Source organism: Protopterus annectens, chromosome 7.part1 (assembly GCF_019279795.1).
Source record: "Protopterus annectens isolate FY-2018-M chromosome 7.part1, PAN1.0, whole genome shotgun sequence".
NCBI classification, from domain to species: domain Eukaryota; kingdom Metazoa; phylum Chordata; order Ceratodontiformes; family Protopteridae; genus Protopterus; species Protopterus annectens.
The window spans coordinates 384,987,177-385,013,068 of NC_056740.1; the positions used below are offsets into that span (position 1 = coordinate 384,987,177).

At 42.5% G+C, this 25,892-nt stretch overlaps 1 protein-coding gene across 14 annotated transcripts in view; it reads right to left on the reverse strand.

The window, feature by feature from the left end:
- The window catches only part of MYO5A (myosin VA), a 4,204,798-nt gene that overhangs the window by 1,297,062 nt on the left and 2,881,844 nt on the right, over positions 1-25,892 (reverse strand). For all 14 annotated transcript variants that reach the window (XM_044078829.1, XM_044078834.1, XM_044078828.1 and 11 more), the window contains one exon: positions 7,914-8,125. In XM_044078829.1, coding sequence (XP_043934764.1) covers positions 7,914-8,125 — 212 coding nt within the window. The remainder of the gene's footprint in view (positions 1-7,913; positions 8,126-25,892) is intronic.

The window sequence follows — 25,892 nt, forward strand, 5'->3', positions numbered from 1 at the left end:
ATCCACATAATTTTCTATTTAAGTAGTCCCATAATATGCCGCTGGTACTTTAACATATGAAACTGGCAATTTAAAGCCCTAATGGCCAAAGTAGCAGAAGTGTACGCCTTCTTACCTCATCTGTCCAAGGCTCTAGAATTTCTATCAGAAGGAGTAAGATTTTGGCAGCAGTAGCCTTAATGCTCTTTAGTCCTTGGGAAATGGTCACTGGATCCACAGTAGAATTCTTGAAGAGGAACTTATGAGAGTCAGGTACTCTGTAATACCTGTCAGGTTTTCTGGGAGCTGGAGGTAAAGTGTCTGGGGACAGGCTTGATTCCAAGAAGGCATCATCTACAATGTCCAGAACAGGAGGGATAGCTAAAGGCCTGTGTTGAGGAAGGAGTAAGAATTCCCTAAGCCTCTTTTTGGAGTCAGGGTAATCCTGGCTTTCCCAGCGGAAATGCTCCCTAAGAGTGTGCAAGGTTTCACCAAAAGAAAAATCTTCTGGAGGGAAAGCAGAGGGAATGGAATCCTCTGCATCAGAATTCTCATAGGTAGATAAGGACAAATCCTGGTAATCCGAAGAAATAGAAATATCAGAATCCTGATCAGAAGAATCAGAAGGAAAATCAGTTCTAGGTCTCTTAGAGAGGGGGAAGGCTGGCTTCCCCTAATTAAAGTAATAAGGCCCTCAGCCATTCTAAGCATTTGTTTTTTAGGCATATGGGCCTGACCATGCTGTTTGGACATTGGTTTTCTAGGCGTGGGTCGAGTTTCAGGCCTGGATGAAGAAGATGGCATAGGTTTAAAATGCAAATCTGTAGGCCTGAATACACCCTCAGAAGCCAGTGCCTACACAGCGGCTCCAGACCCATTCAAGGTAGAGACATCCACAGGTTCCATAGTCGAAGAAGCATCTCACGGCATACCGTACTCCGAATGGGTCTCAGTAGAGGCCTGCGAATCTCAAGTAGCGGATATCAGGAGCTGAGAAAGCACCTCACTGAGTACTGGCGAACTGGCGACTAGCTTAACGGAAGCATCGTTGGCAGTTTTGGACCTATGCGGTCTGTCTCTGTCTTTATCCACACTTTTTTTTGGAATATTGGTAGTCAGATGGCTTACCGAAGACATTTTTGGATAGTTATACAGAGTACAAAAATAATTAGCTGCAAAAATAGACCAACGACAAATAGTTTGGGGGTTGAATAAGGCACAAAACCAACCGCGAGGGAAGTTGTGGTCTGGGTCTAAAAGCAAGGAACGCAGTAAGAATGAAAATCTTTATGAGGTATTTGCTTTCCACAGGTAAGACAATTGTTAACTTTTACTGACATCGGTTAAGAGCAAGAAAAAGGATCCCCTAAGGAGTACTTAGATTTTTTGACGACTTCGATTCTGAAACTCAAAAACAAACATTTCAGGAGTCGGCCGACCGGCACTTGTGAACTGCTTCTGCTTTGGGCACTGCGTGGCAAGAAAGGCTGGTGTAATGGCATCGGCTGCATGTTTTATACCCCCGATGACCTGAAGTCATGAAAGAAGAGACAGCATCCGACGCAGGAATCCAAGACTCTGGTATTCAGGCCAGCTGAAGGCTACCTGCAGGCAGATAACCCAAATGTAATGACTGCAACAGTGAAACACGAAGAACACCCTCCTAATCAAAATAAAACCATGCACTCCTGCTGCAGATCAGTTACCTGGTGAATTTCTTAAACTTGCTGCTAAATCTATCTCCTATCCTATACCTATTCTTATTAACCGGTCCAGCACTGAACAGTATGTCCCTTGCTTTGGAAAATATCTCATGTCATACCCCTTCACAAAGGAGGTCCCTCTACTGACCTTTCTAACTATAGGCCTACAGCTATACTTTCTACACTTGCCAAAATCTTAGAAAAATGCCTACACAGACTTTAAACCACCTTCTAACACATAACCTCCTATCATCTACTTAGCATGGCTTCCGCCCTAAACACAACACCAACACTGCGCCCTATTAAGTTTCACCAATACTGTTAACCAACTCAAAAACAATAACCATATTGTCTCTGCCACCTTCCTTGATACATCAAAAGCCTTTGACACTGAATCCCATCAAATACTCCTAAACAAACTTACCTCTATAAATTTTAGCCCCAGTACACTTAAATGGTCCCATAGCTACCTCTCCAGCTGTAAACAAGCCAACTTATGGGAAAATAAACTATCTCCACTTTTGGGCATCTCCACTGGCATCCCTCAAGACTCCATCTTAGGCTCACTACTCTATTATATTCACCAATGATCTCCATACTGCAGCATCACCTGCCTCCATCATTCAATATGCAGACAATGCATCCCTTATTTGCTCTTCCCTCTCAATAAATGAACTCCAAGCCAAGTCCCAGACTGCCCTTAACATTGAAAAATACCTCTCTGCCCACCAAATGATTCTAAATCCAAACAAGACTAAACTTATGATATTTGCAATTCCTCCTATAAAAAACAACAAAACCATCTCTCTATCTCTGCCTCTAATGGTACAAAAATCGAACCTGTCGAATACACTAAACTTCTTGGTATTACCCTAGACTGTAACCTAAGATTTGACAGACACATTGCTTCAGCAATCATAAAAGTCTACACTAAATTAGGTGCTCTATACAGGGCTAAACCATATCTTTCTTGATATGTTAGAATAGCTACTGCCAGAACTCACCTACTATCCACCCTTTTCTATTTTTCTCAAGTCTTCACAAACCTTCAAAAATCTGATCTGAATAGCCTAGAAGCTTGCTATAATAAAACTACCAAATTTGCCACTAACCTTCCCCATGCAGCTCACCACTGTATAGCCCTTCAAAAACTAAACTGAATTGAACTTCCGAACTTACTAGCCCTAAACAAACTAATAGTAGCCCACTCCATTATTCATAGCCCCAACTACTGCCCAGCCCTATCTAACCTTGTACAACCCTATTTCAACCTCACCTTACTCAGGTCTGCTGAAAAAAACTTTCTCAAAGTTGTCAAAATCCACAACTCTTATGGAGTTTCTTTATACAGCTACTCAACAGCCAAAACTTGGAATTCCCTTCCCCAGCATTTGCTATCTATAACCAATACCTGTAGCTTCAAACAGCTCCTTTTAAACTATTTCTCCAGTCACTGGCTATGCTCCTGTACTACCTCGGCTAAGAATACAAACTTCCTATCTACTGTCTCTCCACTTATGTAACTCAATATTGTCTGTTTAAATTGTTGTCTGGTTGATATTACATTTTGTCTCTTTTTCATGGCTTGAAGTGCAACTCTTTGAACCTTGTATAAACTTGTTTTTTTTTTTTTACTCTTACACTTTTTTTTTTTTTTTTTTCCTATGTACACTTTGTAATACTGGAGTTTTGCAATACTTATTACTTAAACAATGTATACTCGTTTTTATTCTTTGGGAGCTTTTTCTCCCTGGGTCTCTGCTGAAAAAGGGCTAGATTTTTAGCCCAGATGGACAATACCCAGTTACAAAATGTATATATATATATATATATATATATATATATATATATATATATATATATGGGTCTACTACAGATGATTGAACTTTTAAAAGTTTGACTTTCATATGGCCGAGACCATATGATCAAACTTTTAAAAGTTTGAACACCTGATAAAAAAAGGGGGGAAAAAGAACCAAAACAATTGCCCTGATATTTTTTAGCAGGGGAGCAAGCCCCCCTGCAACCCCCGCACCCCCTGTTATTTAAATATACCAACTCCGAAATCACACTACAGTGAGGAAAAGGGCTTCCCCTTCCGCGCTGTATGGAAATCTCCATTCAGAATGTTTGAACTTTTAAAAGTTCGATCATATGGTCTCGGCCATATGAATGTCGAACTTTTAAAAGTTCGATCATCTGTAAGGGTCCCATATACATACATACACACACACACATATATATATATATATATATATATATGTATATACACGTACACACTTAAACATACATACTGATTCTGCCCTACAGCCATATCATTTTCCTTTCAGGGGTCATGTGACTTGTTTTTATGATGACTGGATCTGTTTATGGATTCTGACTGGTTACTGCTCTCAGCCTATTATACATAAAAAGCTTTACTTTTGATTGCATTTTTAATGGTCTGAAGAAGCGTTTCTAGTAAAGCAAAAGCATTTACCTTGCTGTATTTATCAAAGTGAGTTTTTTATATATATAGTTTTGAGCTTGTTTTTGCGACCCTGGCTGTGTATTTGGTCACTGTTTCATTTGTTTTTTTTTTTTTTTACATATTCCAGATTTTAGGGCTGAGTACACATAAAGGTTGGCCTGAGGAAAATAAATTGTTTGAGGATCTTTCACGTATAAAGATTGCAACCTAAAAAAGCAACAATGAAACCTAGGATATAGTCCTAAAACGAACAGATGGGAATATTATTCGTAATCTGGTAGGAAAGGAGTTGGAGTAGGTAGTTATATATTTTTTTTATGGCACACAAGATGACCTGGGAGGTAGTGCAGTGATAATAAAATTGAGGGGAAAGGAGAAACAAAAATTTCTATTGCATAAGTTTTGAAGGTCTTTTGCATTTTTTGAGACATTAGTTGGTACAGAAAGGCTATTTCCTAGCAGGGCTAGGAAAATTTCTTTTTAGTGGCTGCTGTAGACTCAGGAAATTAGAAATCCAGAGATTGTGACAAATGAAGAGAGAAAGTATAACACATTTTAGATGGTCATTGTGAAATGATGTGGAAAGGAAGGAGTCAGAAATATTCCAAATATTTAGAGAAGCAGAACAGCAAGTAAAATGCCACATAGAAAAAACAGAAACAAAAACAAGAAATAGGCCTAGGCAAACCAGAATCTCAACCTTGTAAATATATTAACTCTACTTTCAAGAAAGTCCATGGGAAACATGAAAATGACCCCTTAAAGATATCAGTGCTGCAAAACACTAAAAGGGTACCCAGAAAACAATAAAATAGCAAAACACCACTCCGTGAATGTCCACAACCTTTTAATGAAAATTGCTAAGTGCTTTCATTCCTGTGGATACTGGAACTTCATCAGTTACAAAATAGATTGCACCCCTTTCCTTAAATGCAAGCCATGGCGCTAAAACCTTTAGTGACCTGCCCCATTAAAAACCATACATTTTCAACAGATGCATAATGTACATTGTATGTATATATTTTCATTTAGCAACAATACAATATTAAGTACATAAAATCCAATACAAAATGTTAAAAAATACAAAAAATAATGAGTACATTCATAAGGAAAGAGCCTTCTTCAACACACAGCCTATAGAAATCACAGCATTAATCCCTGGTACAACAGTAGTGTTAATGATCTGCCAGTAAAGGTTTTTTTTCTCCAATAAAAGCCCCCGTTCGCCACCCCTAACTGGGCGTGCAACTTTTTCTAACACAGTAAAAGATCATTTTCTAAAATCATTGCATAGCATAGAATGTTTGCATAAAGCGTTTAAAGACATACATGTATGCCAGCTGCATAACTTTTGAATTCCCGCTGACTTTTAACATTTTATAAACCATCATTGCTGAATTCAGAGCAATTAAGCCAACTCTCACTAGCTATAGACAGGATGCGTGCAACCATTTTTATGAGCTCAATAATTCAGCATACATGGGTAGTTAGGTCACTCTCTGAAAATGCTCGGCTTATAAAAAAGCCTCATGTCTATTACATTGGGGGTGACTTCAAAATTTCCCAAATAATGATCAAAACAACAAGCCTAGAGATAACACAGAAAAGCCACGTAGGCTAAATAACAAAAAGACCCAAGCAAGCCAAAGTCCCAGAGTGTAATACTTTAAACCTTTTTTGAATGAGGGAAATAAGCAAATGACCCCTTAAAAGGGGGTTTGCCCATGTGCTTTTTTGTGGGGCCTTTATATTTCTTGCTTTGGTCCAAATTTGGGAAATTTTAGAGTCATCATTAATCTTATAGGCATTTTCAAATAATGAGGAACATATCCACGTAACTTGTACTGACTAGATCATAAAAGAGTAAAACATCACATCTACAGCTAATTAGGTTTGGCTTAATTGTCTTGAATGCAGCAATGAAGATTTACAAAAATTAAAAAAAATCAATGGATATTCAGAAGCCATGCAGCTGGAACAGTTACTGCATGTCCTTAAGAAGTCATTTGCATATTTCCCATGGGCCTTCTTCAAAGGTGGTTTAAAGTATTACACAGAGAACACAGTTTTGCCTGGTAAATGTTTGAGAGAGAAAAACACTGAGTGTTCTTATCACAAGAGAGAAAAATAATGCAGAGTGAAAATGATTTAAGTCTAGATGACCATCCAAAGTTCATAACCTTTATTTTATTTTGTTTTTAAGACTTGTTGTTTATGACTCAGTCAATAGAAAAGCAAATGGAGACCCTGAAAAGCTCATTTTTGCTAGGTGATAAAACAGACAGGATCTGGAGAGAATAAAGACATTATTGCAAAAACAGAGGTTAATGAGATGAATACCTGATAACAGAAGGTGACAAAGGGATGAAGAGGGGTGAATCCAAAAAAGAACCTTGGAAAACACAGTGTGTTTTGAGAGAAAAAAAAAAACTAGATCCTAGTTTGACTGCAAAATACCTGTTAGTCAGGGAACCTTTAAACAAGGAGATGGATATAGGTCCAAAATCAGCCAAGATTAGGCAACTATTCAGAGGTCATGATTAACAAGACTGAATACCTTCAGCAGGTCAATAAAAAGTGCACTAGTAATGTGGTCATTATCCACTGCTGTAAAGACAGAAAGTGGAGGGTATTATCAGCATTTTTTCCTGGAGGTGAACTGATGCTGATATACATAAACATGTGATAATAATCAAATATTTGCTGTAGATAGGGTTTTCAATTAATTTGGATAAGAGTATTAGCAAACAGATGGATCTACAATCAGAAGTGCTGCTTAGAGAAGGTGGAGGGAGGTATGAAGAATTATTTTCAGGCAAATGTAAAGGCTCCCGGACATGAAATTAAATTGAACAGGTGATACAATGAATAAGAGAGTATGCCTTTCCCACATTTAAGGAACCACAGAAACAGACTGTCACTACCAGGTTTACTATAGTCAAAGCAGTCACCATTTTTTTTTCAGTCTGTTGATGAATAGTCGTCTTAGGTGAAAGGAAGAAGAGTTAAGGAACTCAAGGTGCAAGGATTACAAGGGAGTAAGGGGGAGAATTCATTTTTAAACATTTCAAATTTGACTGTTAGATTAGAATGAGGTTTACAACTTTAGATCATAGCTTTACTTATTCCTACCCAGAATTTCTTCAGGTTTAACAGCTGTCTATGGCGTTTTTCTCTGGAGAAACAGATTTTTTGAACGTGATGACTCTTCAATTCCTGGTTTCTGAATTCCTCACATTAAACTGGATTCTTAGCAATTATCTTTTTTCCCCATAAATACCAGGCAAAATCACTAAGTTTAAGCAAATGAAGTAGCCCTGGGGACATTACTGCACTGTTACATAAGCAAACATGACAAGACTATTTGTTGGGTACATTTAAAATAAAGTTAATGCTAAGTTAATTGAGGGGAATTTGAAAGGAAGTGAACAAATCAATAGCAAATATTTAGTTGTTTAGGATATATTTTCAGGTAGTCTACTTCTTAGCAGGTAAAAGCATCCGCAGAAGGACTGAAAATGATTGGACAGCAAATACTGATATTAGCGACAAGTACCTGAAGAGGCACACTTATTAGTTACTGCTAGGTCTAAACAGGGTGTGACTATAGGTTTAGTAGTTGGGTATGGTGGCTACTGTTGTGTCAAATTGTATGAATGGGTGTGTTAATACCTGAAACTGAAATTCTACTATGATGTGCAAACTGAAATACCAGAAAAAGATGAATACAATTAGTACGTGAGCATAATATGATCACTTACCATCGTGCTTGGTATCCTCGGACATATCTCTGAATGGTAATAGCTGCCTTCTGCATCCGCAGATACTTCTTCCGCATAAGCCAGCCTCGGATAGTCTTCTGGATTCGAATGCAAGCTGCTCTCAGTTTATCTGCCCTTAACTTTTCAAGGTAGGCTACCTGGCCTGCACGAAAAAAAATTTTGGTCTTCCCAAACTGATATTTGTCATGATCCTAGTGATATTACAGAAAGACAACAAAACAAGTTAATGAAAAGCTTTCTAAGACAGCTAGATACTGCTGTTGTCAACTTCCTAATAAAAATACACAGCCTGTCGATAAATAAATAATAAAAAAAACTTATTTAAAAGTTAAAACTTGCCAAGCCATCCCAAGAAATGGAAAAAAAAGTTATGTAATCACCATAACATTCCATCTGAGTAGTTATATTTCATTTGTCTTCAACCTGTGGGTAATTCAGATCCGGATCAGATCCGAGACGGCCGCATCACCAGTATCTGATCTGAGCTCCAAGCTCCTCCCCTTATCTATAATGTTCGTCTATCTCTTTCCTTTCCTCAGATCGAGTTTGCTGAACCAGGAAACATAAGCGTGACCAAATCACCTTACCACTAAAAACATATAGTTAACCAAGTACCACTTGGAGAGCCACTATGTGTACCTCTCCTATATACCCAAATAGAACCGAAGTGATAAGGTCGGGGGGGAAGGAGGGAGGGATGGTTTAAGACAAATGAAGTATAACTACTCAGAATGAATGCTATGGTAAGTGCATAACTTCTTTATCTGATGTAGTTTACTTCATTTGATCTTCAACCTGTAGGACAGAGTCCCCAGCTACCAACATCTGGGTGGCCCTCATGGAAGAATATTTCAGAGCACCGCGGAGCCAAATGATGCCCTACTCTGGGACAATATATCCAATTTGTAATGGGAATGAAAGTATGAGATGAGGACCAAGTAGCTGCAGAACAAATATCATCCAGTGACACTCTAGACCATAAAGCCGCTGATGCTGCCATAGATCTAGTGGAATGGGCTTTGATCACTCCCGGAGGAGAGATGCCTTTGTCATAATATGCCCAGCTAATACATTGGGAAAGCCATCTAGCAATGGTGGCTTTGGAGACTGGTTTACCTAAAAATGGTTTGGAATAGGACACAAACAATTGATCTGATTTACGGAAAGGCTTTGTTCAGTGCAAATAGAATCTCAGTTGTCTTTGTACATCTAATATGTGTAACTTGTATTCGCCCTTGTTTTATAAATTTGGGAAGAAATCCGGAAGATTTATAGTTTGGCTAGTATTATTTTCAGAAGCCACTTTTGGAAGAAAAGAAGGGTTCGTGTGCAAAGAAACCCTGTCCTTATGAAACGCCATATATGGAGCTTTGATGGACAAAGCCTGAAGCTCCGATACCCTCCTGCCTGAAGTAATGGCCACCAAATAGGCAGTTTTCCGTGACAGAAATTGCAAATCTACAGTCGCCACCAGTTCAAAGGGTGGGGAGACTAAAACTTGTAAGACAAAGATAAGGTCCCAAGGAGGTGTTGGATTTTTCACTGGAGGTCGTAGTATAAAGGTTCCTTTAAGGAAGGTTTTGCAAAGTCTAGATGAGGCTAAGGAAAAAGAAGTTATGTACTTACCATAACGTTCCATGTGAGATGTTTATCCCACCTTTATTCTCACTGATGGGTTCAGAGCTGAGCCTCGGCTCTGACACGGCCGATAGCAAAGCTCAAGGTTTGCCAGTAGCTCGAGACCAAGCCCCTTATCCCACAATGCACTGCTGGAATTACCTCAGATCTTGTTTGCTGCGAGTATATATACCCTTTTATTTATTTCTACAAGGAAGCACTTCCCGAAGGGGAAAAAGTAGTACTGAATAACCAGGATGGTACTAGCCTCTAAGTCAACTGTCAGCCAGGAGGGGGAAGGAGGGAGGGACATGAGAATAAAGGCGAGATAAACAACTCACATGGAACGTTATGGTAAGTACATAACTTCTTTATATGAAGTTGTTAAATCTCGCCGTTTATTCTCACTGGTGGGAAGCATCCCTAGCACCCTCAGTCTTGGGTGGCTCATGGAAGTACGTTTTTCAGTACCGTGGAACCAAAGGAAGACCTGTCCCTGGAAGCCTTATCTACTTTGTAATGTGTGATAAAGGTATGAGGCTTAGAGCAAGTGGCTGCAGCACAAATATTGTCAAGGGGCAATTTAGCTTGAAAGGCAGAAGACGTAGAAACGGCTCTGGTAGAATGAGTCTTAGGTTTGTGTGTCAATGGCATGCTTGCATTCGCATAAACAAAGGATATACAATCACATAACCATTTAGATAAAGTTGTTTTAGCCACTGGATTACCTTTTCTGGCTTCCGAAAAGGATACAAAAAGTTGATCTGATTTTCTAATATCCTTATTTCTTGTCAAGACAAAATCTGAGCTGTCCGTGTACATCAAGTTTGTGCAGCATGTATTCCAATTTGTTAGAGTGGTTGGGAAAAAAGACTGACAGCTCAATGACCTGATTGATACTGGATTCAGAACAGACTTTAGGCAAAAACGAGGGGGTTGTTCTGAGAGATACTCTACCAGCACAGAAAATCATGTAAGGAGGCCTAACAGATAATGCTTGAAGTTCTGACACTCTGCGGGCAGAAATAATGGCTACCAGAAATATAGTCTTCCAGGACAAATATTTGAGATCACAAGAAGATGCTGGTTCGAAAGGGAGGAGAATAATTTGAGACAGCATAAAATTCAAATTCCAGGGAGAATAAGGAATTTTGACAGGTCGTCTCATGTGAAAGGCAGCTTTAAGAAAGGCCTTAGATAACTTATGGCTCATAACATTCAACCCATCGAATCCAAGGTGGAAATTTGATAATGGCGGCTAACTGGACTCGAACTGTGGCAGCTGCTGCTCTTTCTTTAAAAATCTTTGTCAAAAATTCTAAAATGGACGATAGAGGAGCTCGGAAAGGGTCGATTTTCTGTATATTGGCCCAAATTGAGAACCTGTTCCATTTACTGCGGTACAGTTTCCTGGTGGATGGCTTGTGAGAAGACAAAAGAATTTGTCTTGTTATCATCTGAGAGCAAATGAAGCCTGGCAATTAGGGGAAGTGGATTAGCCAAGCAGTCAATTTTAGGGACTGCAGTGAAGGATGGAGGTCCCCTGACGGGTGTCAGAAGGTCCGGAACTGGGTCCTGGATCCATGGATCCTCCAGTAGATGATGGTGAAGGAAGGGGAACCAAATCTGTCGAGGCCAGTAGGGAGCTATGAGGATAACTGTCCTTCCCAGTGACTTTGCTTTCTGTAAAACCTTGGGTATCAATGGAATAGGTGGGAATGCATATAGGAGACCTGGAGGCCAATCGTGTACGAGTGCGTCTCTCGCGGAATGTTCCAGAGGTGGTATTAGGGTAAAGTAGCTTCTGCATTTGGTATTGATGTGACTGGCAGAGAGGTCGCAGCAAGGCTGGTCCCACTTGCCGAAAATCAGATCCGCAACTCGTTGGTTGAGAGACCTCTCATGAGGCAACAGTATTGCCCTGCTTAGCTTGTCCGTTATCGCACTGGATTTCCCCAGGATGTGCATTGCTGACAGAAAATGGTGGGAAGACACAGCCCATTGCCATACACTGAGTGCTTCTCGACAAAGGGGGTAAGACTTGATTCTGCCTTGTTTGTTCAAGTACCAGACCACTGACATGTTGTCCATCTGAATTGCAATTGTCCCTAGAGGACGAGAGTCCTGAAAGTACTGCAACGGCAGAAGTACAGCTCTCAACTCCAGAACACTGATATGCAGATGTGACTCTTGATCCATCCATGTGCCTTGGGCAGTCTTTCCCTGAAAATGCCCCCCCACCCTATCAGGGAAGCGTCCGTGGTCACAGTGGCTACTGGGGGGGGGGGGGGCAAAGGGTCTTCCGATTGTAACATGAAGAGACGTCAACCACCACTAAAGGTCTCTCTTGCAAGAATCTGTGATGAGAATCATGTAGTGCATCGGTAGCTTTTGGTAGGACCACTGAGCGAAGAGGAGCCATTGAAGGATTCGTATATGCATCTTTGCGAGTGGTACAGCCAGGATTGCTGCCACCATCAACCCTAATTCCTTCAAGACCTCTGTTGCTGTAGCTTTGTTCTTTGACACAAGTGAGATGACGTGCTGGCGAAGAAGTGAGACTCTTTCGATTGGAAGACGTAGAGTGGTGGTTGAGGTATCTAACTCTGCTCCTATGAAAACGGTATGCTGCGATGGCAATAAGGCAGACTTTTCGAAGTTGATTGTAATGCCTAACTGATGGCAGAGTGTCAGAGTATATTGTGTTGCCTGAGTCAATTGATGCCTGGTGGTAGCAGTGAGGAGCCAATCGACTAGGTATGGAAACACCTGGAATCCTAGACGCCTCAGGAGAGCCGTGACCACTGCCATGCATTTGGTGAACACCCTGGGGGCTGTAGTGAGACCAAAGGGCAAGGCTCAAAACTGGTAATGATTGGCTCCCAGCCGGAAACGCAGGTGACCCCTGGAGCGCCTGTTCATCTTTATGTGATAGTACGTGTCCCTGAGATCTATGGAGCACATCCAATCTCCTTTCCCTAGGCAAGGAAGAATGGACTGAAGCATGACCATTCAGAACTTCTCTTTCTTTACAAATTGGTTGAGTCTGCTGAGGTCCAAGATAGGTCTCCAGTCCCCTGTTTTCTTAGGTAAATATAAAGAATCTTGAGTAAATTCCGAATCCAACTTGGTCTGCTGGGACTGGTTGGATGACTCTTTTTTTCTAGCAATTTTTGTCCTCTACGATTGCTTGTTCCCTGAGACTGGGTGGAATATCTGGGATTCTGCTTACAGGAGTAGGTGGAGAAGAGAACGGTATGAAATATCCTCTGGAAATGATGCTTTGTACCCATGTATCTTATGTTATGTTTAGCCAGGCTTCTGGGTACAAAGACAAGCGACCCCCTGACTGCCCCCAGAGCCGAACAGCCGGGCCCCCTTTCAGGAGCACTGGTAGGGCTGACCAGAGAACTGGCCTCTGTCACCCTGTTGCTGAGGACCCCCTCTGCTGCGCGGGCGGCGTCTTCCGTTATAACCCCTCCTCTGCCTCTAGAGGGGGTTTCTCCACGTGTGTACTGAAAGGCTCCCTGTGCTTTTCGGAACCACATCCCCCCCCCCCCCCCAGGGCCCTTGGGGTAGGGCCGAGTAGGGATAGAAAAACAGACTCCAACGGCAGATAGGGTCTTGCCTTCCTGCTCTCACCTGGTTAAAGTTTCCTTTACTTTAGGCCCAAACAGTGATGAGCCATCAAATGGGGTGTTGATAAGGGAAGACTTAAAGGGTTCCGCAAAGGAACAGAGACGCATCCAGGCTTGTCACCACAGAGCAATGCCTGAACTAGCAGCTCTACTCAAACCATCAGCTGCATAAGATATGAGACGCATGGACGAGTTTACAACAGAGTTTAGGGTAGCGAGCTGTGTGTTGACTTTGTCGGCAACCCCTGCAGCTACCGTACCCTGGAGAGTATATCCTAGCTCTTTCAGGAGATCTCTTTGCAGTCTCGTAAAATGGGTTAAATAGTTCAGCGATCGCAGAGAAAAAGTCGCTGAACTAAACATGCGTTTCCCATATCTATCCATGATCCTAGAATCTCTGTTAGGAGGATGGATAGATGTGGATGTTTCAGACACTTCCTTTCTGGTGGCTGCAGCTACCACCAAGGCATCAGCAGGCACTCCTTTGGTCAAAAAGGCTTTGTCCACCGGAGCAGAGATGAACTTATTTGGCTTCCGAGGGACAGGTTCCATGGCCTCCGGTGACTCCCATGCCTTACGAGAGATCAGCTCCATGAGCTCATCGTAAGGCGGAGACACCCAAGAAGTGGAAGGCTGAGACCCAAAAGCCTTCAAGAGCACTGACTCGTCCTCCGTAGGGGTTTTGGACTGCCAATCGCCCCCTCTGACTAAGGATTTCTAACATCTCCGCAAAGGAGATATCCTCAGAGGGGGATCGAGGGGACCCTTCTGACTCATCCAAGTCCATGTCGGATGTCAAAGACTCCTGTGGGGAGTCTAAGTGCCTCCTCTTGCACAGTCTTTTCCTGGGTACTTCCTCAGTGGGGAGATATGGGAAGGTCTTGGAAGAGCAGGGGACGCCCTGTGGGGCCACTTGAGACGCGGGGTCTCTACGCTTAGGGGGACCGGTAGACATAAAAGCGGACACAGGAGCTTGAGGGGAGAAGGAAACCCAAACTGGTGCTGACGATTTCTTAGGAGACAGGACTCTCCTCATGGCATCGAAAGCACCATGGCTCCAACGAGAAGGGGTAGACAGATCCGGAGGGACCGTCCGATCCTCCCACACCGAAAACATGGGCTCCGAGCCCAAGGTAGGAGACGAGCTCATCCGAGCCGAAGTCCTGAGAGGAAGAGTCGGCACCGACAAATCGGTCCGACTATCCTCCCCGGACCCGACAGGAGAGTGTCAGCTCCTAGCATCCTTGGTCAGCGCCGAGGACGTCCAAGTAGATGGAACCGATAACACCAGTACGGGTCTCGGTTCCATAGGTTCAACAACTATCAGTTCGGGCTCCTTTGGCTCCGAGAGTCCAGTACGGCTCGGAGGAGTAGTCAAGTCTGGTTCAATGGTCTTCGGCTCCGACGAAGTGGTCGGGGCCGACAACAATTTAGCAAGTCCTGGTGCCAGTAGAAGCTTCTGCACTAGCCGATCCATATCCATATCCGAGAAGGTGACTGAAGACTTAGAGGAAGGTGCTGACTGGAGCAGAGGAGATGAGGGAACCTCAGAGACCGGCTCCGAGGCTGGGAGCTGGCTCCAAACCAAAGGGACACTCGGTTCTGAGGACTGTGGAACCAATGACCCTGTACCCTCTGATCTCTTTGCCTTCTTGGTTTGTTTAGAATCAGAAGATTTTGAAGATTTAGAAGAAGTGCTGGCACCTTCCTGGCTACCCAACGCCTCAGAGAAAGTATGCTGCAGCAACCCCCTATCTATGAGTTTTCTCCTTCTCTCCAAGAGAACCCTAGATGAAAAAGAGTGGCAAATACTGCAGGAGTCTTGGAGGAGTTTAGTCCCCAGACAGTAAACACATTGGACATGTCCGTCCGTGACGGACATTTTCTGTCCACAATCTGGACATTTCTTAAACCCCGATTTGGGATGAGAATTTTCTCTCTCATCAGACATATTATACAGAGACACACCACAAAATTAACCTGTAAAGGTTAAATACAGGGCTAAGCCCACACTAAACAATATACTAATAAGTAAAAATTGTTAAACTAAATAGGGCTAAGAATGGGCCCAACACTAAGAAAAACTAAACCAACACAGGGCACTATCACTACAATCTAACCTGCTTTAACTATTATTATTTTTAACAACAAACACACACACACACACACACACACACACACACACACACACACACACACACACTAAATATGAATAATCTCTCAAAAAGAGAAGAAAAAAGTTTTTTAAAACTTGCGATATATCAAAAATCTCTCCTGCCGCGGCAAACTAGATCTGAGGTAATTCCAGCAGTGCATTGTGGGATAAGGGGCTTGGTCTCGAGCTACTGGCAAACCTTGAGCTTTGCTATCGGCCGTGTCGGAGCCGAGGATCAGCTCCGAACTCATCAGTGAGAATAAACGCCGAGATTTAACAACTTCACATGCCATGTTTCCCCCACATGGAAGTTCGAAATGGCAGCTAGTTGGACTTCAATGGTAGAAGAACTAGCCCCTTGATGAAATATACCAGATAGAAACTCGAGAATAGTTGGGATTGGAGCTGTAAAGAGATTTGTATTCCACTGAGAGGCCCAAATAGAGAAGAGTTTCCATCTGCTACGGTATACCTTTCTGGTAGAAGACGTATGAGCCACCGCCAGAATGTTTTTAACTGGAGAAGCCAAACTGGGAGTCCTAATAATTAGTGAAACTGAAGCAGCCAAGCTGCAAGTTTCAGACTGTCCAGGTCTGGGTGAGGAATCCCCAAGAGATGAGAAATGAGATCCGGAACCGGATCCAACATCCACGGTGGAACTAACTAGGTGAGACCAAAGAGAGGGGAACCAGACTTTGCGAGGCCAGGATGGGGCAATGAGGATTACTGAGCTCCCCAGTGTGCGAGATTTCTGAAGAAACTTCAGAATGAGAGGTAACGGAGGATAAGCATAAAGAAGACCAGGAGGCCAAGCATGAACCAATGCGTCTCTGGGTACTTCCCCCTGAGGGGGGTTTAGAGCGAAGAACTCGATGCACTTCACGTTGGAAGGAGATAAAAAGAGATCGCAGCAAGGCCAGCCCACTTGTGGAAGATCTGCTCTGCTACTAAAGGATTCAAAGACCACTCGTAAAGCATCAGAACAGTCCTGCTGAGCCTGTCCACTAAAATGTTGGACCGTCCCAGAATGTGCTTTGCCACCAGAAAGTGGCCGGTGGAGACCACCCATTCCCACACACTCATGGCTTCTCAACAAAGGGGGTAAGACCTGGTTCCGCCCTGCTACTTGATATACCAGACTACTGACATGTTGTCTGACTGGATAGCAATAGTTCCTAGAGGAAGACGGGCATGAAGGGCCTGCAACGGAAGAAGAACCGCTCTCATCTCCAGGACATTGATATGCAAATTGGCCTCAGATGGAGACCAAGTGCCTTGGACTGTCATTCCCAAGCAGTGTCCCCCTCACCCCAGCTGGGAGGCATCCATGGTTACTGTGGTCGCGGGTAATGATGGAAGAAAGGGACGTCCTTGTACCAGATCCGTGAAGTTTCAGATTGTTAATCCTCTCTGGGGTGAGATAAACTCTCATTTGAATAGTATCTAGCCGAGCTCCAATGAAATCTAACTTCTGAACGGGGGCCAGGGAAGATTTGCTGAGGTTGATTGCGATACCTAGTCTGTTTGTAAGGAGGAGGAAGTGATCCCTGGCTTGAAACAGTAGACACCTGGTGTGGACAGCAAGGAGCCAATAGTCCAGGAAGGGATAGACCTGGATCCCCTGAAGCCTCAGGTGGGCTGCTACCACCGCCATGACTTTGGTGAACACACTGGGGGCTGTGGCGAGACCAAAAGGTAGAGCCCTCAGCTGAGATAATGACTGGCCCCTAGCCGGAATGGAAGAAACCTGCAGGAGCACCTGATCATCTTGATATGATAGTACATGTCCTGGACATCAATTGAGCACATCCAATCCTCTTCCTGCAGATAAGGCAGAATGGCCTGAACCGACACCATCTGGAATTTTTCCTTGGCTACTGACAGACTCAGAAAGGATAGAGCCAGAATGGGTCTTTGGTCCCCCATTTTCTTTGGCACCAAAAAGAACCTGGAACAGATGCCCAATCCGGACTAATCTGGGAGGACAAGTTGGATGACTCGTTTACTTAGCACCTTTCTTATCTCTAATGCTGCTTCCTCCCCCTCTGTGTGGTTGGGAGATCCAGGAGGAGTTTTGGTTGGGGAGGTGGTGCAACAAATGGAATGGAATAACCTCTGGATATGATTTTTAGCACCCAACGGTCTGTTGTCACAGATATTCCACTCCGTTGGGTGTAACAAAAGACGGCCCCCAACTGCCTCCAGAGATAAGCAGTCGGGCAATCCCTCAGGGCTGCTGCGCAGGTCTGTCCGAGAAAGGTTCCCAAGACCCCAAGTTCTTCATACTCCCTCTGCCTCTTGGTCGGCGTCTGTCATAACCCCCTCTACCTCTGGGGGAAGAAGAGTCCTGAGTGTCCTGGGAGAACTGAGATTTCCAGAACCACATCTTCTTTGCCACTCGTTGATTCCTGGAGAAGGATCTCTTCTGAGGGGTGGAGAAGCGGATCCCAATGGCAAACTGTGTCTTCCCGTCCTTCTCACTCTGGACCAGCATTTCACTTACAGACTTCCCAAACAGGGAAGAGCCATCATACGAAACATTCGCAAAGGACACCTTAAAGGGTTCCAAGAAATGACATAGCCGGAGCCAGGCGTGTCGCCTCATAGCAATGCTGGACCCGGCCGCCCTAGCGGCTTCTTCCGTGGCATTTGAGAGGAGGCACATGGACGCATTGGCAACCTCTTTCAGAGTGGGCATGCATGCAGAGAACATTTTCTTGCCCTCTGCCGATGTCTCTGGGGGCGACTCAGCGACTTCCTTGACAAAGTCACACTGCAGTCGGATAACATGCGTCATATAGTTCAGCGTCCTTATGGTGAAGGTGGCTGAAGTGCAGACTCATTTCCCCAAACGATCCATTGTCGGCAACTGCCAGTCAGGAGGATGAACCTTAGAGCTCTGCTGTGCAAGCTCTTTCTTAGTGGCAGCTGCCACCACCATAGCATCTACTGGGGACTCCTTGCTCCAACTGATTCTGTCCAAAGGGGGGCTAAGAATCGTATCTAATCTTTTGGGGATTGGCTCCATGGTGTCCATCTCCTTCCATGCTCTAGAGGTGATGAGGTCCATGAGTTGATCTGCAGGGGGGGACACCCAGGAGGTAGACGGGCCCATGCCGAATGCCTCCAGGAACACTGACTCATCCTGGGTTGGTTTTTGGGTGGACCCCCCCCTTTGGAGTAGGAGTTTCATGATGTCTTCAAAGGAGACATCTTTGGGGGGTGACCTGGGGGAACCTTCCCCTTCCTCCAAGTCAGTGTCGTCAGTGAGGGACTCTAGAGAGGAGTCCAAGTGCCTCCTTTTGCATGTTCACTTGCGAGGAACCTCCTTAGTGGGACTCTCTGAGGGGGACTCACAAACTTCTTGCTGCTCCCTAGTGAGTGCTCCCTGGGGCAAATCAAGCATGGGCTGTCCTAAGATGACAGGAAGGTCGGCGCCCTACCCAAAACCAAGGGAGTCGGGAGAGATTTCGAAGAGGAAATGGTCAGGGGTCTCGACCCACTCGAGAAGACCCTCTCCACCATAAACGCCAAAGGACAGCAGACATCCTGGGAAACGAGTGATGGAGCCGCTCCCCTCGAGTCCGACGGGAGAGCCAGAGCTGAGCCTACTGGAGCCGAGATACCTAGGGGGAGACTGCGCTCTGACAAACTCTGAGCTGACAGCACCCCCTCGGATCCGATGCCGAGGCTACCGCTCTGAGAGCTTGGAGCCAATCCAGTCAGATCTGACCGCTCAAGCCATCAACCAGTGTCGAGGTACAAGGTACCATTGGCGCCGACCACCCAACCTCGAGAACTCTGACTCACAGACTCCAAAACCAAGGGTCAGATCGGAGGGTGAAAAATGGTTGCGAGCTCCCCACTCTGGAGGAAGAGGGAGCAGACAAGACTCCCATCTGGATCTGGGTGTGGATGAGCTTCCGCATCATCCTATTTCTGACTCACTCAAGCTGTGGGTGGAGCAGGAGGAAGAAGCCACCAACACCGTCCACGAGTGCTAGTGAGGGCAGGCTCCAGATAGTGGCCTAGACCTTGTCGGCTCTGGGGAGAACTTGGGTGAGCGGAGTCGCAGGATACTTAGATTCATAGGTTGGTACTAGGCTATCAGCCCTAGGGCCTACACAAGCCTAGCCGTAACAATTCCCTGGCTATTTCTTCCCACACTATTTACTTCTAGGAGGAGGGGTCCAGGAGGAGTCCTGGACTTGGGGGGAGGCCCCGATGGACCAGAGCAGTCAAGGGACCACTTTCTAGGCCGGTCCTTGCATTTTTTCTCCCACTCTGAAGGCTTCGAGCTGGGAGTTTGAATCCCAGAGGCCTGGGGAGGGGAGGATACAGTAGCAGCCACTACCAAAGCAGAAGCAGTAACAGGGACAGCCATCCCTGATGCAGGCAGGAGCCCTTTCATCACTAATTTAGCCCTCTTGTCCTTGAGGGCTCTAGAGTTAAAGCCCATGGAGACAGAGCAGCCTATGTGAATACAACACACAGAGTGTGGCCATCGGCTGGACAGAGCCTATGGCCACACTACATGCATTTTCTAAAGACTGGCTTTGGGATCTCAGCCATGTCTAAAGAAGGCCCCACACAAACACACACACTCACCCACACAGGCTAACTACAACAGAGGGAGAAGGCCGAGGGAGGTGAACACAGTACACAAACACTAACTTTTTAAACTCTTTTTTTTTTTGACAGATGAATACGCACAAAGTTAGGGGAGGTAAAAAAGGGAAAACAGGGCACCTAACTTGGACTAAGTAACTCTAAAGCACTTACCCACAAGAAAGAAATGCCTGGAGCTCAGTGACCACGATGCTTGGCTGTAAAGCGGCAAACGAGATCTGAGGGAAGGAAGGAGATGGAGGGGCATTATGAGTAAGGGGAGGAGCTTGGAGCTCAGATCAGATGCTGCTGATGTGGCCATCTCGGATCCGATCCACAGGTTGGAGATCAAATGAATTAAACTACTTCAGATCAAGCAATTTACCAAACGCTACAATATTAAGCCTGGTGTGCCTTAGTTCTCAAAGATGGGCTAGCAGAAATCAGCAAGAGAGAGACAGCAGTCGTCACCCATGGACTGTTATCAAGGCTTGATAACAATCCATGGGTGAGGACTGCTGGCTCTCTGTTGCTGATTTCTGATAATCCATCTTTGAGAACTAAAGTAGACCAGGCCAACAACGATTGCTAGCTATTAAATAACAAATGTCTGGAAGTTGATGTGCCCTCATGTAAAATAAACACACAAGCTAGGGATCCCCCACATCCACACTGCTTACTTACATACTGTGGCAAAATGAAATAAGGGATGGGTTAAGCAGGACCTGGAAGGGAAGGGAAAGGAAAGAAAAGAATGGACAGAGTAGACAAATCAAGTAATTGTCTGTCAGACTCTAGTTGTAATTCCAAGTCTTCAGTTTGAGTCTCAAAATTATAAAAACACAGGGGGACAGTGAATACTGAATATCACTGTTCTCTATTAAAGTTGTTTTTACCCCCTGACGTGGGCAAGCTCTCCACATCCCCCCTCATCTTATACATACCAACTTTGAGAAAACAAAATATTTCAACAGACATCAATTTTGGACTTGGAATATATAAAAGTTCACATATCCGGTCATTCTATGTCATTATTCCAGGACTTGCACAAATGAGTCTCAAAACAGAAAATGATTACCAACGTGTCGATTCAAAATCCATGTCTGTAAAAGTCCTCCCAGATCTTTCCTCACATTTGCTCAATTATTAAAATAACATCACACATACACGCATTATTGAAATCTGTGCAACTTCTGGATTCATCTACCCTTACCACAAAGGCCAAGAGTAAGTTCGAAATGCACAATGTTCTTTTGGTAAAAACTACTGTGATACATCACTTAAGCAATTTGTATTTGTTTTGGTGTACATTTCTTAGCCATGCTCTAAAGTCTATTTTCTGTGAAAGGCTTCAATTCTTTATTTTATTTCTGTGCAACTGGTATTCATTTCTTCTACTTCCAAGATACATTACTGTTCCATAATTTTCTCTTCATAGGATGTCAAAGACATGAAAAGCACAATACAAGTCTATTTAATGGTGTGTGTGGCACAGTAAAAGAGAAGAATCACTACCATTCTGTCACAACATTCCCTTTACTGTCCATAGTATTAAATGGCAATGTCAGTGCACTATACCCGTTTGATGAGCAAGTAGTAAAAGAAACAAATCACTACCATTCCGTGTCACAACATTACCTTTACTGACCCCTAGGGTTAAAGGGCAATGACAGTGCACTACACCACATTTGATGCAACACAGATTCATTAGTAAAAATGCCTCCTAGAGATTCTAATTACATTTACATCATGGCTGTAAATAGAAGATGCAATCACAAGTCAAATGAGTTACATTAAGTAAGAAAAGGAAAGTACACAAGCGAAAGAAGGTGGAAAGCAAATTTCACAATGATGACCAGAAACAGGCAGACACAAAAAATTGAATTCTTCAGCCATTTACAAAAGAAGTGGAGGATGACAACTTGGAAACAGTGCCAAAAGACTAATGGGAAATTACTAGTGACAGGGTAAAGGAAGGTCTAAAGAAACAGAGGCTATTGTAGCCCCAAGGCTCCACAAACATTGGCTAGAGTTTTGAATATTCACTGTATGTTGTTTAATCTACTTTCGAAAATAACAGTAGTACTAAGTACATGGAAGAAGGCAAATGCAACCTCAGTATAGAAGAAGACGTATAAAAATAGATCTTCGCAACTACAATTCAATAAGTCACCTATCTATACAAAAGAAAAAATGGCATAATAAGGGGGGTGTCTATTAAATGTTCAAGCACAGTAACTGTGGTCCCCAGAATTAAAAAAAAAACTCTGAATATGAAAATATGTGCTATATCCAAGACCAACGTATCTTGGAATATTTTCCCTATCATGAGGAACAGCAATATTGGATTAAGAATACATATAAAGAGTAGGAGGGTGGGGATTAACTGCACATGTTGGGGATGCAAAAGGTAGAAGCCCACATGAAAGGTATAGCAGCAATTTTTGACATTTGTTGTTATCTGCTGTTATTCTGTCTGATTTACAATTTATTTTTTTTAATATCTGGACTTGCATTACAAAGGTCTCATGCTCATGACTGGGAGTAGTACTACACTAGGCACTGGAAACATTTAACAAGGTAAATATGCTGGCAGATGGGTATCAGCATGGGTTCGCTAAGGGGGAATCGTATCAAACTAGCCTTCAGGAAGCCGACATCTGTCTCACAAGCAATGGAGGGAAAACATTCCGTGAATATTGTACATGCTGCCTTTAGAAAGTCTTTGTGACCTTTTCATAAAAGGTTAGTGGAGAAATCAAAGGGACTAGAGAGATGGGGAACAGAGTGGTAGAACTAATTTAAAAGTGTCTGGAGGGAAGGATATACAGACTAATGGTTAAAAAGGTCAGCTTCAAATTGTCCAAAAGCAGATTACTTCAGAGGTTGGAGTTGTGGGGGTAAGGACCATTTAACTCCTTCACAACAGATATACAGAGATGGATTACAAGCAAATTTTTCTGTGGATGATGCAAAAGCAGAAAAATAGGTGGCAAATTATGGGGGCAGTTAGCTTACAATGGGATATAAACATTTTGTATTACTGGATGGATGTACAACAGTTGGGAGTTACAAATGCAAAGGATTGAACTTTCAGAGCAAAAACCTAGGAACAGTGTAAGTTGTGAAACTTAATTCTGGAAAGGACTGCTAAGGAAAATGGTAAGTTAGGAAAATAAGTAAACAGTAAAAACAAGAATGAATCAAGCAGATAAAACACTGAAGGCAGACAGGTTACTAAAATACACAGTGGAAAGAGGCAGGGTTGGAGTCTACAGCTACACAAGTGATATGGTCATGGTGTAAAGTATTGAGAGGCCTTATCTGCAGGGCTGTTTGCAGCTCTGGGGCTCTTACAATATAAAATAAGGTTGGCAGAATGTGTGCAGAACCACTAAATAATTACAAAGGAATAACAGTAGAAAGGTACAAAGATAGACTTCAGGAGCTGGATGCACTCTTAGGAAAAAAAAAAACAAGAGGAACAATGGGGATGCAATCTGGACATAATGACAAGAAATTGTGAAAAGGCATTACTTGGGAAAAAGGATTGAAAAGAAGAAATAAAGACAGCAATGAGATGACAAAAGTTACAAATTAAATATGAGAAACTTTTTAATGAGTGTTAGGTACTTGCAATAGTTTGATGTAAAGGTAGTTGAACAAAAAATGCAGAGTTTCTACAGCACGTCAGAAGAAGAGAAGGAAGGAGAGGCAACTGTTTAATATCAGTCACACAGGAATTAATTATATATTATGCCCTCCTGCTAGTTTCTTCAATTCTTTTGGGTTTTAATACCATGACAAGAATGGACCCCATTCTTAAGTCAGGGTGTGACTGAAGTTCATGAAATTAGTACTGTTTCAATATTTGATGTTAGCCAACAGTGCTCTTAACAGCACCAACAATGTTCCCGGAATTACCTCATTCTGTAATTCATACGCGGTTACATGTATAAGTACCAAACCTTAAGACTGTAAATTCTTTTTTATTACACCCATTGCTCCTACTATTATTGTCTGAGTATCTTTTTTCCACATTGCTCTTATTTATGAATGAAAACCCTGATATTTTATGATGGTTTCTCTGCATGCAAGAGACTGTAATCACTGGGTGTAGCAATTTCAATGATCAGTACTACTTTAGTCTTTTCTCCCCTGGACTATTATATCTGGCTTTCTTGCATCTATTTTTTAAACTGGTGGTAATGCAGGATCCCATGTGATATAAACTTCATCATTCTCTACAATGCTTTTGTGGTTCTTGTTTCCAATGTTTTTCAACTGCTTCAGTACTTTAGGGTTTGTACAATCCTCAATGCAACAGTCTTGCCACATTACTGTGCATTTCAGTACACGGGCCATCTGCCATGAGTGCATCATACCCAGCAACAAGATTTTTTTTTTTTTTTAAACAGAAGCTGTATTTGTCTGTCTCTCCCACAAGTTCAGTAAACTTTAGAAACCACTGTGAATGTAGTCTACTATCCTGGGCTGCCATTAACCTTTCATCCTTTGGTTTCAAGTCACACCACCTTAACCATTCTTGCATCAAATCTTTATAGATATGAGGTTGTTCTAGGAGATCTCTGTAATTCTCACAATATTTATGGCTTTTACACATTTCTTTCCTTCTCATTATCTGATAATTCTCCTTATATTCTTTTTGCTTTTTGGCAGATTCGGTTGCAGCCTGATTTTTGTCTAATTCTGGTTTGATTTTCATTTCTGCTTGACACCAATAAAGCTTCGTGCTTATGTTTTAAAATTTTGCTAAATTTGGATCTGGTGAGGTCAGCAGATATATATATTATATATATATATATATATATATATATATATATATATATATATATATATATATATATATATATTCTATGGCTGCAGATCTATACATGTAATCAGTTACGAGAAGGCCCCCCCCACTTCCTTCAGAACAAAGAATAAATAATCTTGGTATACAGTGATTTTAATATGTCATTTGATAAGCATGAAGCATTTTTCTTGTTTTCCTAACAGATTCAATACCTTTTGGGGATGGCCAGTTACTCCAAAACTGTAAGTTAGAACAGAAGAACAAACTGGTTTATAGCTTGAAAACGAAAAAAACTAGTGAAAAGCAAAACTGCAACCTTTTAAAATAAATAACAGAGAACAAACCACACTGGACAAAAATAAAGTGTTTTAGGTTAGCGCTTTCGTTTACTAGTTTAGCAAACTTCTTCAGACAAGAGCAATAATAAAAAATGCAAATTTATAATTTTACAATGACATCATTTCCTACACATTAAAGACAAGCCTCGATTTAAAGTAACAGGACTGTTATTAAAGAGAAAAAACAGAACTATTACTAGAGAATAACAACAAACCTATCATACAACAGTCTATTCAGAAAAATAAATGTATGTAAGTAAATTGAAATCAAAAATGCATGTGAAGCACCAAAAAGTAAAAAGCATATATTAAAATATATGCATATATATGTATAAGTTTATCTATTCCTTCAGGATGTTCAAAATTCAAATAAGAATGTATGTATCCATCCTAAAACAACAACAATAAGGGGAACAAATAACTTAAAAAAGACATAAATAAAAACTGTATTGATGAGGCTCTAATGCAGTAGAGCCTTCAATTTTAAGACACTTTTAAAAGAAACAGAGTCATTCAACCCCGGTATGGTCAAAGCATTGAGCTTAAGTTGCCAAATCAGTTCCTTCTCATCCAGCCTTAGCTCTTTTGGCCCCCCTCTCTTGTTATCACATATTTTTTCTATAATCAAAAATTTAAACTCATGGCCAGGAGAGACACTAATATGCCTGGCCAGAGCATTATTCAAGTTCTTCTTATCAATTGTGTACAAGTGTTCATATATTCTATTTTTAAGAGGGGTCTCTGTTCTTCCCACATAAAATGTGGGACATTTCAAACATGAGGCCA